The sequence below is a fragment of the Heterodontus francisci genome, chromosome 13 (assembly GCF_036365525.1).
Source record: "Heterodontus francisci isolate sHetFra1 chromosome 13, sHetFra1.hap1, whole genome shotgun sequence".
Classification (NCBI taxonomy): Eukaryota; Metazoa; Chordata; class Chondrichthyes; order Heterodontiformes; family Heterodontidae; genus Heterodontus; species Heterodontus francisci.
In genome coordinates, this window is record NC_090383.1 from 97,499,937 (window position 1) to 97,515,767 (window position 15,831).

The 15,831-nt window shown below is 43.9% G+C and overlaps 1 protein-coding gene across 4 annotated transcripts in view; it reads right to left on the reverse strand.

Moving 5' to 3' along the window:
* LOC137376523 (F-box only protein 11) overlaps positions 1–14,887 on the reverse strand; it is a 167,714-nt gene extending 152,827 nt beyond the window's left edge. The window contains exons 1-2 of one of the 4 annotated variants that reach the window (XM_068045232.1): positions 14,348–14,432; positions 13,686–13,761 (exon numbers count right to left, since the gene is read on the reverse strand). Coding sequence is in view for 1 of the 4 variants with exons in the window: in XM_068045230.1 (XP_067901331.1) it covers positions 14,348–14,429 (82 nt within the window). In the remaining 3 variants the exon portion in view is untranslated. Of the gene's footprint in view, positions 1–13,685; positions 13,762–14,347 lie in introns of all 4 variants that reach the window. The other 3 variants (XM_068045233.1, XM_068045231.1, XM_068045230.1) reach the window with 3 other exon arrangements.
* Between the last annotated feature and the right edge of the window lie 944 nt (positions 14,888–15,831).

Genomic DNA, 15,831 nt, shown 5'->3' on the forward strand with positions numbered 1-15,831 from the left:
AGACCGTTAAGTCTAAAGTTAACAAACGCATAGATGACAGTTTCAGCAGATCAGCTGAGGCAGGGACAGAGTTGGGTGATGTTACTGAGATGAAAATAGGCGGTTAGTGTGGTTATCCTTTGACACGCACAGCAAGGAAAAACACAGAAAAACTAGTGAAGCACTACCAAAGCTTTGGGAAAGTACACAAAAAATGGGCACTTGGACACTTTTCTGCCAGACAAGCAAAATGTATCCCCATATTAGCTACTAAAACTGACACACTAAGACAGAATGGAGTAAAAGCCAACATTTCGGTTATATTTTACCCATAAGTAATTCTCATTAAAAGGCTGCAAGCCTAACACCACCTCCATTATGAAGACCTGTGACTTAACTGGATTATACTTCATGTCATGCAATGGAAGAATTTCTTCTGGGAGAACAAGGAGAAAAAGGGGAAGTACCTTACATGTTCAGCAATTTCTAGTACAAATTTTCCACCAAAACTCCATACCACTGGAAAAGCATTTCAAAAGTAGTATGAGAAAGTCGAGGCTTCAATTTTTCAAAGTGGCAAGTCCTCATTTTTAGTAGTTATTCCCATGCCATACACGAGACAGCATCATCAGCAGGAGGCAAAAAACAAAGTATCTCAATAATAGCAACTTTTTAAACTGACTCTGCACAAGCAGTACAGTATAAAAGGCTTAAACTCCATTTACAGAGCAACTGTTTATTCATATAATAAAAGCAAAATACTGCAGACGCTGGAAATCGGAGATAAGAACAAAGTGCTGGAAATACTCAGGTCAGGCAGCATCTGTGGAGAGAGAAGCAGAGTTAACCTTTCAGGTCTGTGACCTTTCATCAGAACTGGCAATGGTTAGAAAATTAGGTTTTAAGCAAGTGAAGGTGGCGGGGGGCGGGGGGGTGGTGGCTGGTGGGGAAAGAGAACAAAAAAGGTGTGTGATAGAGCAGAGGGCAGGAGAGATTAACAAAGCTGTCATGGGAATTCTTGAAAGACAAAGCATTCGTCCAGAGAGAATGTTACTGACAGAGTAATAAGCAACATGAAAAAATAGGCACATGGTTAAAAAATAAAATAAAGAAAATAGAATATAAATAAGGCTAGTCACACTCGGAAATGGTTGAACTCAAGGTTGAGTCCGCAATGCTGTAGAATGCCTAATTGAAAGATCGGGTGCTGCTCCTCGAGTTTGTGTTGATATTCATTGGAACGTTGCAGCAGGCCAAGGACAGAAATGTGGGCATGAGAGCGGGGGGAGGGGGGTTGAAATGGCAAGCAATCAGAAGCTCAGCATCACGCTTGTGAACTGAGCGGAGGTGTTCTGCAAAGTGGTCACCCAATCTGCATTTGGTCGCCCCAATATAGAGGCGGCCACATTGCGAGCAGTGAATACAGCACACTAAATTGAAGTACAAGTAAATCGCTGCTTCAACTGGAAGATGTGTTTAGCACCTTGGATGTTGAGGAGAGAGGAGGTAAAAGGGCAGGTATTACACCTCCCACAATTGCATGGGAGGGTGCCATGGGAAGGGGACGTGGTGTTGGTGGTGATGGAGGAGTGGAGCAGGGTGTCATGGAGAGAACGATCCCTTCAGAATGCTGACAGGACAGGAAGGGAAGATGTGTTTTGTGGTGGCATCACACTGGAGGTGGCAGAAATGGTGGAGGATAATCCTTTGGATGTGGAAGCTTGTGGGGTGCAAGTGAGAAGGGGAAACCTGTTACAGCTCTGGGAGGGAGGGGGAAGGGTGAGGGCAGAAGTACAGGAAATAGGAAGGACACTGTTGAGGGCCCGGTCAACCAGAGTGGGAGGGAATCCTCGGTAGAGGAAAAAGGAAGACATGTCAGAAGTACTGTTGTGGAAGGTTGCATCAGAACAGATGCGTCAGAGACAGAGAAGCTGGGAGAATGGGATGGAGTCCTCACAGGAAACAGGGTGTGAGGAAGTATAGTCAAGGTAGCCATGGAAGTCATGGGCTTATAATGAATATTAATAGACAGCCTATTGCCAGAGATGGAGACAGAGAAGTAGAGGAAGGGAAGTGTCGGAGATAGACCATGTAAAGGTGAGAAAAGGGTGGAAATTAGAAGCAAAGTTGAAGTTTTCCAGTTCAGGACGAGAGCAGGAAGCTGCACCAATACATCATCAATGTACTGGAAAAAGAGGCGAGGGAGGGGGCCTCTGATGAAAGGTCATTGACCTGAAACATCAACTCTGTTTCTCTCTCCATAGGTGCTGCCAGACCTGAGTATTTCCAGCACTTTCTGTTTCTATACCTGAGAAGCTGTGTTTCCTTTTCTAGTGAACTGAACTGAGACAGGAAAAAAAAGTAACCACTAAGATTTAGACCTGCATAAAGAATTTAATTTTTGCATATCATAAAGCAACACACATTTCATGTGTCCATAGCAGAAATTAGAATCAAGTATTATATTTTACTGATTGGTATTTTTTCAAGCCATACTGATGCCTTAAAATATAGATCAGGTAAAAATCCCACAGAAAACCAACCTATTCAAAACACGAAAATTTGAATCCTGTGTATTGTTCAACTCTCTCTGATGATTCCATCATTTTTTACTGCTCATTTAACCTGTCGATGTAACTTCCTGTGCCTTCTAACTTTGCACTTTCTTGACAAATTTTATCCAAGTTATTAATATGAAAAGATGAGGCCTCAGTATAATCCCACTTGTCATATCCATCCAAACAGAGCGCATTCCCTAATCTCAACTCTATCTCCTACCTCTCACCCAATTACCAACCCATGTAACAAGGTTACCTCCAATTCACTATGCTTTCATTTTTGTTAGTAATCTCATGTGTGGAACCATAACAAGTGCCTTCTGGAAGTTCATGTAAACAATATTCACAGACACTATCCATCATGTCCACGACTGCTTCAAAAAATTCAACTAGATTTGAGGGCGGCACAGTGGCTAGCACCACAGCCTCACAGCTCCAGCAACCCGGGTTCAATTCTGGGTACTGCCTGTGTGGAGTTTGCAAGTTCTCCCTGTGTCTGCGTGGGTTTTCTCCGGGTGCTCCGGTTTCCTCCCACAAGCCAAAAGACTTGCAGGTTGGTAGGTAAATTGGCCATTATAAATTGCCCCTAGTATAGGTAGGTGGTAGGGAAATATAGGGACAGGTGGGGATGTGGTAGGAATATGGGATTAGTGTAGGATTAGTATAAATGGGTGGTTAATGGTCGGCACAGACTCGGTGGGCCGAAGGACCTGTTTCAGTGCTGTATCTCTAAATCTAAAAACTAATTAGTCAGACTAACTCTCTGATCCACTCATACATGTTGAAATGATGATCAGTAACTTCCCATACTGATGTCAAACTGAGGGGCCTGTAATTACCTGGCTTCGCTCTTGTTCCCTTCTTAAATAAGTGAGTGGCATTTGCAATTATCCAATACAAAAGGCACAGTTCCTGAATCTAGAGCACTTTGGAAAATTTATAACCAATGCATCTACAATTTCTTCACCTGTTTCTTTCAATACTCTGGAGTGGAAAATGTCAGATTCTGGAGATCATATTTTTTCTAGTACCAATTTTTAAAAACATTAAATCAACTAAGTTCCTCACCTTGATTTACTTTATTAGGTTCCCTTGTATCTCTGCTATTCTGTCCTTTCTCCAACGTGATGACAGGTAAGTATTCATTTAACAAGTCTGTCATTTCAATTGCAACGATAGCCTCGCCTGCATCTGTATTTTAATGGGCCCACAAACCCCTTTACCACTCATTCCCTCATTATATTTATAAATGCTGTTAGCTTTGATATCCCTTCCAAGATTTTTATGCCTCTTAATACTTCCTTTGTATTCCTTTGTTGCTTTTTATAGCTGTTCCAGTCAGCAGGAGTTCCACTTTCCTTTGACTTTGTGTGAGCCTTCTCTTTTAGTTTGATACTGTCTCCTAACTCATTTGTTGACCACAGTTGCTTAATTACACAAGTGGAGCCTTTGCTTTTTAGGGGTATGTACTGGTTTTGTATTGTATCAAGTAATTGTTTTTGAATACTTCCCACTGTTTGTAGATTCGTCTATTTGCAGTTCAACCCAGCTACTTTGGTCATTTACAGTTTGCCTTAAATTTGGTAGTTTGGTTTGTAAGTCTCCCTTCTCCCTTCGAATCCTAATATCAAGTTCAATCATATTATGGTCATTATTTGCAAGATATTCCCTCACCATCAGATTGCTAACTAATTCAGCTTTGTTAGTGATCAGTACATCTAAAGTCCGGTTCCCTTGTAGATTCTAAAACATTGTATAAAATTATCCCAAATACATTCTACAAATTCTTCATCTTTCTCACTTGAGCTGACTTCCTCTCCCAGTATGTGAAAATTAAAATCTCCAATCGTAAACACAATGTTTCCGCAACTCATCCAATACATCATTACAATCAAGAACATAGGAGGTCTGTAGAGAATCCCTACAAGGGTCTTCAATCCTTTACTGTTCCATAACTCAACCCATAATGTTTCCACTGCCTGATCACCCTTACTGAAACAAGGGATCCTGTTCAACACACACTAGTATCATGTATATTGCTATGCAACATTTGGCAAGATATCACTATCACACTTCTGAAAAAATATCAAATTTAAGAGTGGCTGATAAGCTTACAGAATGTACCAAGTAAAAAAACCTTGCAGGGTCATGTTTCAACCATCCAGTCAGCTATTGTTACTAAAAAGGTTACAGGAAAAACTATCCTTGTTTGAGTTCCTCAGAATTTTCATTTGCACAAGTGCCATAAGCATTTCGAGTCATTCATTTTCAGAAGATAACAAACCAAGTTGCTGTTATTGCACTGGCTTCCCACAATATTCACTCTCCGCATCTACGGTTCCCAATGAACACAATTTGATGAATCCAATGCTGCAACACAGTAGGTAAGAATATCACTTGACATGACTGCAGTTCAAGTCTTGCATGGCATTACACTTGTTCGCACATCTGCCAGAACACGTACTGGAATATCCCATCACCACACAACTTTATCAGTATCCTCGAAACAAGTTCTCAAATTCTCTCACCTACAAGTTTTAGAGCTAACTAGCTTTTCCACTTATTTAGCATAACACTAGGTATGGCACTTTGTGAAGGTAGAGGGTTCTCTGGTAGGTCAAAAATCAACATCCTCTCCACTAGCAACTAGTAATAAATCCATCAAAGATTAGTTTGTTTCTTATAAATAATTACCCTAATATAACTACAAAGAATCACAGAAACCCACGTGATTTAATATTAATCTGTCATATTCTCATTTTTTTTTGCTGATAAAAGTGGTACTGTAATTCTTTTACATATAATGCATTCATCCCAGACATTTTTGCACCGAACATGCTTGAGTTTAGCACCCAAAAAAAAGGAATGAAACCGGACGGACAACCCGGCATCGACCTAGGCACCGGAAACAACAGCAGCAAACCCAGCCCTGTCGACCTTGCAAAGTCCTCCTTACTAACATCTGGGGGCTTGTGCCAAAGTTGGGCGAGCTGTCCCACAGACTAGTCAAACAACAGCCTGACATAGTCATACTCACGGAATCATACCTTATAGACAATGTCCCAGACGCTGCCATCACCATCCCCGGGTATGTCCTGTCCCACTGGCAGGACAGACCCACCAGAGGTGGTGGCACAGTGGTCTACAGTAGGGTTGCCCTGGGAGTCCTCAACATAGACTCCGGACCCCATTAAGTCTCATGGCATCAGGTCAAACATGGGCAAGGTAACCTCCTACTGATTACCACCTACCGCCCTCCCTCAGCTGATGACTCAGTACTCCTCCATGTTGAACACCACTCTGAGGAAGCACTGAGAGTGGCAAGGGCACAAAATGCACTCTGGGTGGGGGACTTCAATGTCCATCACCCAGAGTGGCTCGGTAGCACCACTACTGACCGAGCTGGCCGAGTACAAAAGGACATAGCTGCTAGACTGGGTCTGCGGCAGGTGGTGGGGAAACCAACACGAGGGAAAAACATACTTGACCTCGTCCGCACCAATCTGCCTGCCGCAGATGCTTCTGTCCATGACAGTATTGGTAGGAGTGCCGCCACACAGTACTTGTGGAGACGAAGTCCCGCCTTCATATTGAAGATACCATCCATCGTGTCGTGTGGCACTATCACCGTGCTAAATGGGATAGATTTCGAACAGATCTAGCAATGCAAAACTGGGCATCCCTGAGGCGCTGTGGGCCATCAGCAGCAGCAGAATTGTACTCATCCACAATCTGTAACCTGGCATATCCCCCACTCTACCATTACCATCAAGCCAGAAGACCAAGCCTGGTTCAATGAAGAGTGCAGGAGGGCATGCCAGGAGCAGCACCAGGCATACCTCAAAATGAGGTGTCAACCTGGTGAAGCTACAACCCAGGACTACTTGCAGGCCAAACTGCGTAAGCAGGATGCGATAGACAGAGCTAAGCGATCCCATAACCAAAGGATCAGATCTAAGCTCTACAGTCCTGCCACATCCAGCCGTGAATGGTGGTGGACAATTAAACAACTAACTGGAGGACGTGGCTCCACAAATATCCCCATGCTCAATGATGGGGGAGCCCAGCACATCAGTGCAAAAGATAAGGCTGAAGCATTTGCAACAACCTGCAGCCAGAAGTGCTGAGTTGATGATCCATCTCGGCCTCCTCCTGAAGTCCCCAGCATCACAGATGCCAGACTTCAACCAATTCGATTCACTCCGCGGGATATCAAGCAACCACTGATGGCACTGGATACTGCAAAAGCTACGGGCCCTGACAATATTCTAGCAATAGTACTGAAGACCTGTGCTCCAGAACTTGCCGCACCCCTAGCCAAGCTGTTCCAGTAAAGCTACAACACTGGCATCTACCCTGCAATGTGGAAATTTGCCCAGGTATGTCTTGTACACAAAAAGCAGGACAAGTCCAACCCGGCCAATTACCGCCTACTCTCAATCATCAGTAAAGTGATGGAAGGTGTCATCAACAGTGCCATCAAGCTGCACTTGCTTCACAATAACCTGCTCAGTGACGCTCAGTTTGGGTTCCGCCAGGGCCACTCAGCTCCTGACCTCATTACAGCCTTGGTTCAAACATGGACAAAAGAGCTGAACTCAAGAGGTGAGGTCAGAGTGACTGCCCTTGACATCAAGGCAGCATTTGACCGAGTATGGCATCAAGGAGCCCTAGCAAAACTGAGGTCAATGGGAATCAGGGGGAAAACCCTCCGTTGGCTGGAGTCATACCTAGCGCAAAGGAAGATGGTTGTGGTTGTTGGAGGTCAATCATCTGAGCTCCAGGACATCACTGCATGAGTTCCTCAGGGTAGTGTCCTAGGCCCAACCATCTTCAGCTGCTTCATCAATGACCTTCCTTCAATCATAAGGTCAGAAGTGGGGATGTTCGATGATTGCACAATGTTCAGCACCATTCGTGACTCCTCACATACTGAAGCAGTCCATGTAGAAATGCAGCAAGACCTGGACAATATCCAGGCTTGGGCTGATAAGTGGCAAGTAACATTCACGCCACACAAGTGCCAGGCAATAACCATCTCCCCTTGACATTCAACGGCATTACCATCACTGAATCCCCCACTATCAACATGCTAGGGGCTACCACTGACCAGAAACTGAACTGGAGTAGCCATATAAATACCGTGGCTACAAGAACAGGTCAGAGCCTAGGAATCCTGAGGCGAGTAACTCACCTCCTGACTCCCCAAAGCCTGTCCACCATCTACAAGGCACAAGTCAGATGTCTGATGGAATACTCTCCACTTGCCTGGATGGGTGCAGCTCCAACAACACTCAAGAAGCTCGACATCCAGGACAAAGCAGCCCGCTTGATTGGCACCCCATCTATAAACATTCATTCCCTCCACCACCGACGCACAGTGGCAGCAGTATGTACCATCTACAAGATGCACTGCAGCAATGCACCAAGGATCCTTTGACAGCACCTTCCAAACCTGCGACCTCTACCAACTAGAAGGACAAGGGCAGCAAATACATGGGAACACCACCACCTGCAAGTTCCCCTCCAAGTCACACACCATCCTGACTTGGAACTATATCACCGTTCCTTCACTGTCACTGGGTCAAAATCCTGCAACTCCCTTCCTAACAGCACAGTGGGTCTACCTACCCCAAATGGACTGCAGCGGTTCAAGAAGGCAGCTCACCACCACCTTCTCAAGGGCAATGAGGGATGGGCAATAAAATGCTGGCATCGCCAGTGGCACCCACATCCCATGAATGAATTTTTAAAAAAATCTCCATTAGGTAAAAAGTATTACGGCCTGCTTCTATAAATCTTCTTGCAAAAAATTCAAACCTGGATTGTAAGCCTGTTTCTTCAAAAGTTAAAGAGCACATACTCGTTTGTAAATTACAGTAATTGACATTAGCATAGTTTGAAAACTAATGTTCAAAGGGACCTAGGTGTCCTTGTTCATAAGTCACTGAAAGCTAGCATGCAGCAAGCAATTAGGAAGGCAAACGGTATGTCAGTCTTTATCGCAAGAGGATTGGAGTACAGAAGCAAAGATATCTTGCTTCAATTATATAGAGCATTGGTGATGCCACACCTGGAATATTGTGTGCAGTTCTGGTCCCCTTGCCTGATATACTTGAAGGATATACTTGCCAAAGAGGGAGTGCAGCAGAGGTTCACCAGACTGATTCCTGGGATGGTGGAATTGTCCTACGAGGGGAGATTGAGACGACTGGGCCTGTATTCTCTCAAGTTTAGAAGAATGAGAGGCGATCTCATAGAAGCTTACAAATTTTTTTAAAGGGATAGACAGGGTAGACGCAGAAAGGATATTTCCCCTGGCTGAAGGGTCTAGAAACAGGGGACACAATCTCAGAATAAAGGACAAGCCATTTAGGACTAAGATGAGGAAGAACTTCTTCACTCAGAGGGTGGTGAATCTTTGGAATTCTCTGCCCCAGAGGGTGGTGGAAGCTCCACCACTGAGTAAATTCAAGAGAGATCGATAGATTTCTAGTTGTTAATGACATCAAGGGATATGGGGATAGTTCAGGAATATGGCATTGAGGTAGACGATCAGCCATGATCTAGAACAGCGGAGCAGGGTCAAACGGCTGAATGACTTAGCAGTATACAAACAGAAAATGTTCCAATACAATAAGACAACTGAACTGGCCGATTTGCATAGTTGGGGCTACTAGTTACTTTGATATCACAAGAAAGTAATATTTTCTATCCAATACATCCAATCTGGGAGCTGCAATTTTATATATTTATATCGAAAACGTCATTAAAAATTGCCATGTACAATTAACATAGAGCTATGATTCTAACTAGACGTGCTCATTCTGATTTCACTGCCCTCCTGAATCCCTAAATCTCTCTCCATATAAATTTTCCTACCCATATACATAACCACCCCCTCACCTTGGCAACTCCTGTGGCTTCTCTACTAAAATGGTCTCGATCAGACAAGGCCACTTCCTGTATCCCTCACCACCACATCCCTTAAACCCTTCCAAACCACTTCACAGAATCATACAGTGCAGGAGGCCATTTGATCCATCACACCTGCCCTTTGAAAGAGCTATCCAATTAGTCTCACTATCCTTGCTCTTTCTCCATAGCCTTGCAAATTTTTACTTCTCAAGTATTTATCGAATTATTTTTTGAAGTTACTATTGAATCTGCTTCTACTGCCTTTTCAGTAGAGTGTATTCCATAACACTCTGCATTAAAAAAATTTTCATCTCCTCTCTCGTCTTTTTCCAATTACATTACATTGTGTCCTCTGATTACTGACCCTTCTGCCAGCAGGAACAATTTCACCTTATTTACTTGTTTAAAACCCTTCTGCATTTGCCTCTGGGATGTCAAATCTCACCCCAGTCAATTATAATTGCACTTCCAAGCTGTCATCTGCCTATCCATTCACCCCTGCACCCTCCCCTACCCAACACTTTTGCAAACATTGATGCGTGCAGCCACTCCATCATTTCCATCTTTGATATCCTTAATCTCGCCAACCCCTTATCTTTGCTGTCTCAAATCCAAGGGGTGCAGATTTGACATCCAGCATACAACTGTTATCAATTACCAGATCTGACTGGATGACATCATGTGCTATTTGATCTCAATCTCTTCTACCAAAACCACCTATTACACCCAAGATCATCCTCAAGAGCGAAGATAATCTACGGCTTTATTTCTCCACTATCAAAAGTTACCTTAAATCCTTTTCCTCATCCCCTCTGCCAAATATGAAGAACTCATGGACAACTCTGTTAAGATTAAGAACATCTGTTTTGCTGCCTCTGCTGCTTCCCAGTGACCAGCAAGCCAACCATTCCCTTCTTTCTAGGGAGGGATGTGGGGGAGGAAGGGAATGGACTTTGTGGCAAGAATATTAAACAGCTGCACGTCATCTGCCTATGCATTATTTCAGCCAAATGCTCTTTTACTCTTCCCCTCCAACATCTCTTGGATCCACTCCATTTTTACAATTGTGTCCAAGCCTGGACACTGGTTCCTGAATTCCCCAAGCATAGCCCATCTGATCTACAACTCAACATCATCCCGCCACAGGACCTCTGATGAACTTGAATCTCTTGTATTGTCTCCTTCAAGCATGTCACTTCGTTCCATGTCTCTTGCCTTTCCCTAGGTGAGTGTAACCAAAGACCAAATGGTCCTAAAATTAGTGGCCAGAAACAAAAAGTCAGAATTTCTTTTTGACAAGGAATCATGTAATTATAGCACTGTTAATGATCTATAATATCCCAATCTATTTCTATAATGTGCTATTAGACTTTTAATAAAATGAAGGAGCGAGTGCTCTTACCAACTTTATCAAACATAGCTGCCAAGTCTCACTCAGGCTAATATAATAGCATCTAATATACATTGCAGTTTATTTAGGGCTGGACATGTATAGACCGGAGGAGGAGGGTAACGACCAAATTTCAGTTAAGCTAATTGCAGAGATTTTTTTTTTTTAAAATTTCGTAATAATGTAATTGTGAACAATTAATTTGTTTAACAATGCAGCCAAACTGGGGAGAGGTATTGCAGTTTGGACTAGAAAATGTATGCAGTAGAGCTTCAAAATGTGTTGGCCACTTGTGCAGCACCCCCTCCCCAACTTTTTCTTTCAAAAACAGTTTTCCTTTCAAATTATCCACCACTACTGCCCAAGTTTGTTAGTAAGGTAGCATGCCCCCTTTCCCCTCAGCCTCAACACTCATCCACAGCAATTTTATTTGAGAGTTTGTATGATCTTCAGCTCAGCTTCCCCTCTCTTTGAATTCACTGATCTCCTGCTGTCATTAAACCTCTCCGTCCATACAAACTCACCTATCCATATTCATGGCTGCATCTCAACCATGCCATCTCCCACAGCCTCTCTAGTTGATCACAGACACATCCATCTCTGACCACTTCCTTACACTAAGGATGCTTAAGAAAATCACATTCACTGCGTTCCACGGCAGCAACACATTCTGGCATTGATGCATGACAATAAACCACTCAAGTGTTGCTCTCCTTTCTGGAGTTTTTTTTTTTAAATTTACCCCCACTAATTTTCTTCCCTTCTGAAGGCATTGACTTCTTTCTGAGACACTTACCCACAGATGATACTTGAACCAAACTGCCATATTATTTATAAATGAGCCCAGACTTAGTGTCAGCAGGGTCTGCATCCACACAGCCAGGACCAAGCCAATTTCTCAGTGTCACTAGTTAGTGGACCACAAGAACTCCACCCCATTTTTCCACATGAGAATAAAGCCAAATATATTACCCTTGCTTCGGCTCCGAAGATCCACTAACTCAGCACAGACCTGCGATATAACTTTTGATTGCCACGATTTAGATACTACTGTCTGGATAAACTTGCTAAAACATATGGGGTGCTCAATATAATTACAACCATTCACCTCTTTTGCCATGTGATATCCTAAATATGTTACACATACTCTATTACTTGCTATATAAACAATCATTCCTCGTCATAACACCCTGCATGCAACACGTTAAGAAATATACCAGTCAGTATTTGAATGCATTAATTTAAGTTTGAAAAGACTGAGTCGTCAACCATTTGTAAAACTTCTGCCTAACTTGTCATTTGCTTGTGCTGAAAACATGATACAGAAGTTACAGCACAGGAGACTGTTCAGCCTGTCAAGGTCATGCCAGCTCTCTGCAAGGGCAATTTAGCTAGTCCCACTCCCCCACCTTCTCCCCATAGCCTTCCAAATTCTTCCAGGTGCTTATGTAACTCCCGTTGAAAGCCATGATTGAATCTGCCTCCAAACTCTCAGGTAGTGCATTCCAGATTGTAACCACTCTGTGCCGAAAATTTTTTCCTGATGTCACTTTTGGTCCTTTGGCCAATCACTTCAAACGCGTCCTCTGGTTCTTGACCTTTCCACCAATGGAAAGTTTCTCTCCATCATGGACAGCATAGTGGCGCAGTGGTTAGCACCGCAACCTCACAGCTCCAGCGACCCGGGTTCGGTTCTAGGTACTGCCTGTGCAGAGTTTGCAAGTTCTCCCTGTGACCGCGTGGGTTTCCGCCGGTTTCCTCCCAAAGCCAAAGACTTGGGGGTTGGTAGGTAAATTGGCCATTGTAAATTGCCCCTAGTGTAGGTAGGTAGTAGGAGAATGGTGGGGATGTGGTAGGGAATATGGGATTAATGTAGGATTAGTATAAATGGGTGGTTGTTGGTCGGCACAGACTCGGTGGACCGAAAGGCCTGTTTCAGTGCTGCATCTCTCCATGACTCTAACTCTGTCTAGACCCCTCATGATTTGAACGCCTCTACCAAATCGCCTCTCAACCTTCTCTTCTGTAAGGATTACAACCCCAACTTCTTTAACATATCCACGTAACATCTTCAATAATGGTAAGATATTGGCAGAATAAAGTTCAATAAAGTTTCACCGATTATGTTTATTGTGTTTGGGAAGCACTAGTTTCCAATGAAACAATGTTTTGAAATTTGGAGAACAGATGCACAAACCAAATCTATAAAGTATTCCAATACTCACCTTTTGAAATATTAAATTATACAAGAACATCTATATAAGAAATGTTAACTCTACAGAATCAATTCAAAAGCTGCATAGCAAAATATTTGGGCATTTTAACATTTTGTACTCAGATAAATTATCAATTGGTGTAGTTCATTTTATGCCTATATGTTGCAACTTCCAACCTGACACCATTTTGCGATCTGATGAGCAACACCATATGATTAGCCTTGAGGCCATTACAGCAGTTATTTAGTGAACAAATCTGATCAAGGTGCCCGTAGTTCTCCCACATTATAACCTAAATGTACACACCAAGCATGATATAGACCTGACAAAATATTATCCCAACCATTAACCAGATAATCAGAATGCTTTCGAAAAATCTTAAAAATGCTTTCATAAAAATTCGAATTGGATCTTTCCTGTGAAAATACATAATCACAAATTAAAAAGTAACACGCATATAAAATAGCTTTGAGGTCAATGACGAAACACAAGTCTGTTTTTGGTTTGCTAATAGGGCCTTGTCAAAAAGCAAAACTGAGCAACTTTGTGGAAGAAAACTTCAAGTCAACTGCCTTAAAAAACACTTAATGAAATTAAAGAAATCCACTTCAAATACAAACATACTTCTAGTGACAGGCGAGGCTTGGAGCTATGGTGGTCGCGTATCCTCGACACGGGGGTACGATCGCTTTCAGCCCAACTACGCAGCAAACATTCAGGCACCGGGAGACCATTTAGAGAAAGGGGCAAAAACAGAGAAGGTAGAAAGTGAGAAAAGACTCTAGCACCCCTCAATTCGGATTGGGGGGGGTGGGGGGGGGGGCGGGGGTGGGGGGGGCTGTGCATTCTGATGCACAATTTTCTGCCTCAAAATATTATGTGTACGCACATTTTTGATAGTGAACCTTAAAAATAATTCTTCTCTCGCAAAAAGTCTGGAGGTGTTAATCCGACAGGCTCCATTTTATATCAAATTTACACACCAGAAAAGGGGGGACAGAAAGACCAAACATACTCCCAACACAGGATTATGCCAAAGCACAAACAAAGCGCGGCCTGAACTGTAGGAGTTTTGGGGGGGGGAGGAAAGAGAGAGAGAGAGAGAGAGAGCCTCGATCTCTCCAGTCGCTCTGTAAAGCTGTCGGTGGCGGAGAGGGTGGGGATGATGGCGGGGGGAAAGGCCCAGCCTAGGCTGGTTGATTTTCTCCCCCGCCCAGCCACTGCCCCTTGGGACACAGCCTCTGAATCAGCTTCTTCCCCTCGTTCCCCGGCTCTCGCCTCCTTACCCGCGGCGTTGTTTCTCTCCTGCACGGGGCGCGGCCTCGATACTCGCCTCGGTCGCCTGTTGGCTGCCCTGACCGAGTTCATCCTGCGGAAGGCGGTTTTGGAGGCTTCGGAGGTTTTTTTTGCTGGTGGGATTTAAAAAAAAAAATTTCCGGCCGCCCCTCCTCCTCCTCCTCCTCCTGCCGTGGGTGCCGGGATGTGGAGAAATATTTACTGAATTGTTTGTTTGAAGCGCCCGCCGGCACCGTTCGCTCCCCAATATCAATCCGCCTCCCTCGGGCCGCAGCCCAGCGGTTAATCCGCCTGCAGCCGCTCCTTCCTCCTTCGGTATCAGACGCCGTTCCCGTCCTGCGATTCCTTTCCTTGACTTGCCTACCCCGCCGGCCCTCGACTCCTCCAGCGCCGCTACCTCCTCCGCCGTCAGATCTCACACGAGCCCCACACGGTCGCCCTCACGTCCAGCCGCTGCCATTCTCCGTCTCCGGCTTTTTCTCCAGAGCCCAGGCAGCCACCAGAGCGAGGACACAGGAACGAGGCTCCGGCATCACTCCCTGCAGCCAATCACAGCCCGCCATATATAACCTTCCCTTCCCCCACCCAATAGCAACGCGTCTCTCATCTCTTCGTCCGCAGGTGGGAAGTTTTGTTGTGGACGGGAGGGGGCGGTATTGAGAGCGACGCGCGTAGGACTTTGAGTTGCTCAGTCTCTGTTGCAAGAGGCACTGTCTGCACTGGATTACTGTGTTCTTATTGATCTGTCACAGTGTCCTTTGGTGAGTTATTTGACATTTTTAAATTGCTTTAGCAACATTTCTGTATTTGCTAGTATTATAATAGTTCTCAGCAGGGGACGCTTTTGGGATGGGGTTACTGTGAAGGAGTTGGAGATGCACATTTAGCTTTTAAGAACTATAAATTCCATAAAAACCAAAAGTATAACCACTCAATCATCACCTTTATACATCACTTCAAAGAGTATATCGATGGTCAATGCAAGCTGAAGTGTTTTATGGTTAAGTTGACAATGTTGCACATCTGGATATAATATTGTCCTTATATGTGTAAGGACTGACTGCTCCATCTCTCATACATAGCATACTGAGAGTCTTTGAGATGGAAGGGATAGAGGGTAAATCTGCACATTACAAATGAGAAACATTTCTGGGGGACTAGATAGTTTTTTTATTCGGGACTCTGAGGGTCCCTAGGACTTTTGAACAGCCAGCCAGCAGCATGGATTGGGCTAGGAGGATGACTCTTAAGGAATACATAACTTTTGCCATGGCTGTGTTTCATTTCATTTTTAAGCAGAGGTGAGGACTAATTTTTCTTCCCTGTTATTTTAGATTACTGTTGGTTTCAATCTACCAGGTTGTTACCCTTCATCCGAACACTAATCCACTGTAATAAAAACAGAAAATGGTTCTGATGGAAGGTTATTGACCTGAAACAGTAACTGTTTCTCTCGGCACTGATGCTGCCTGAC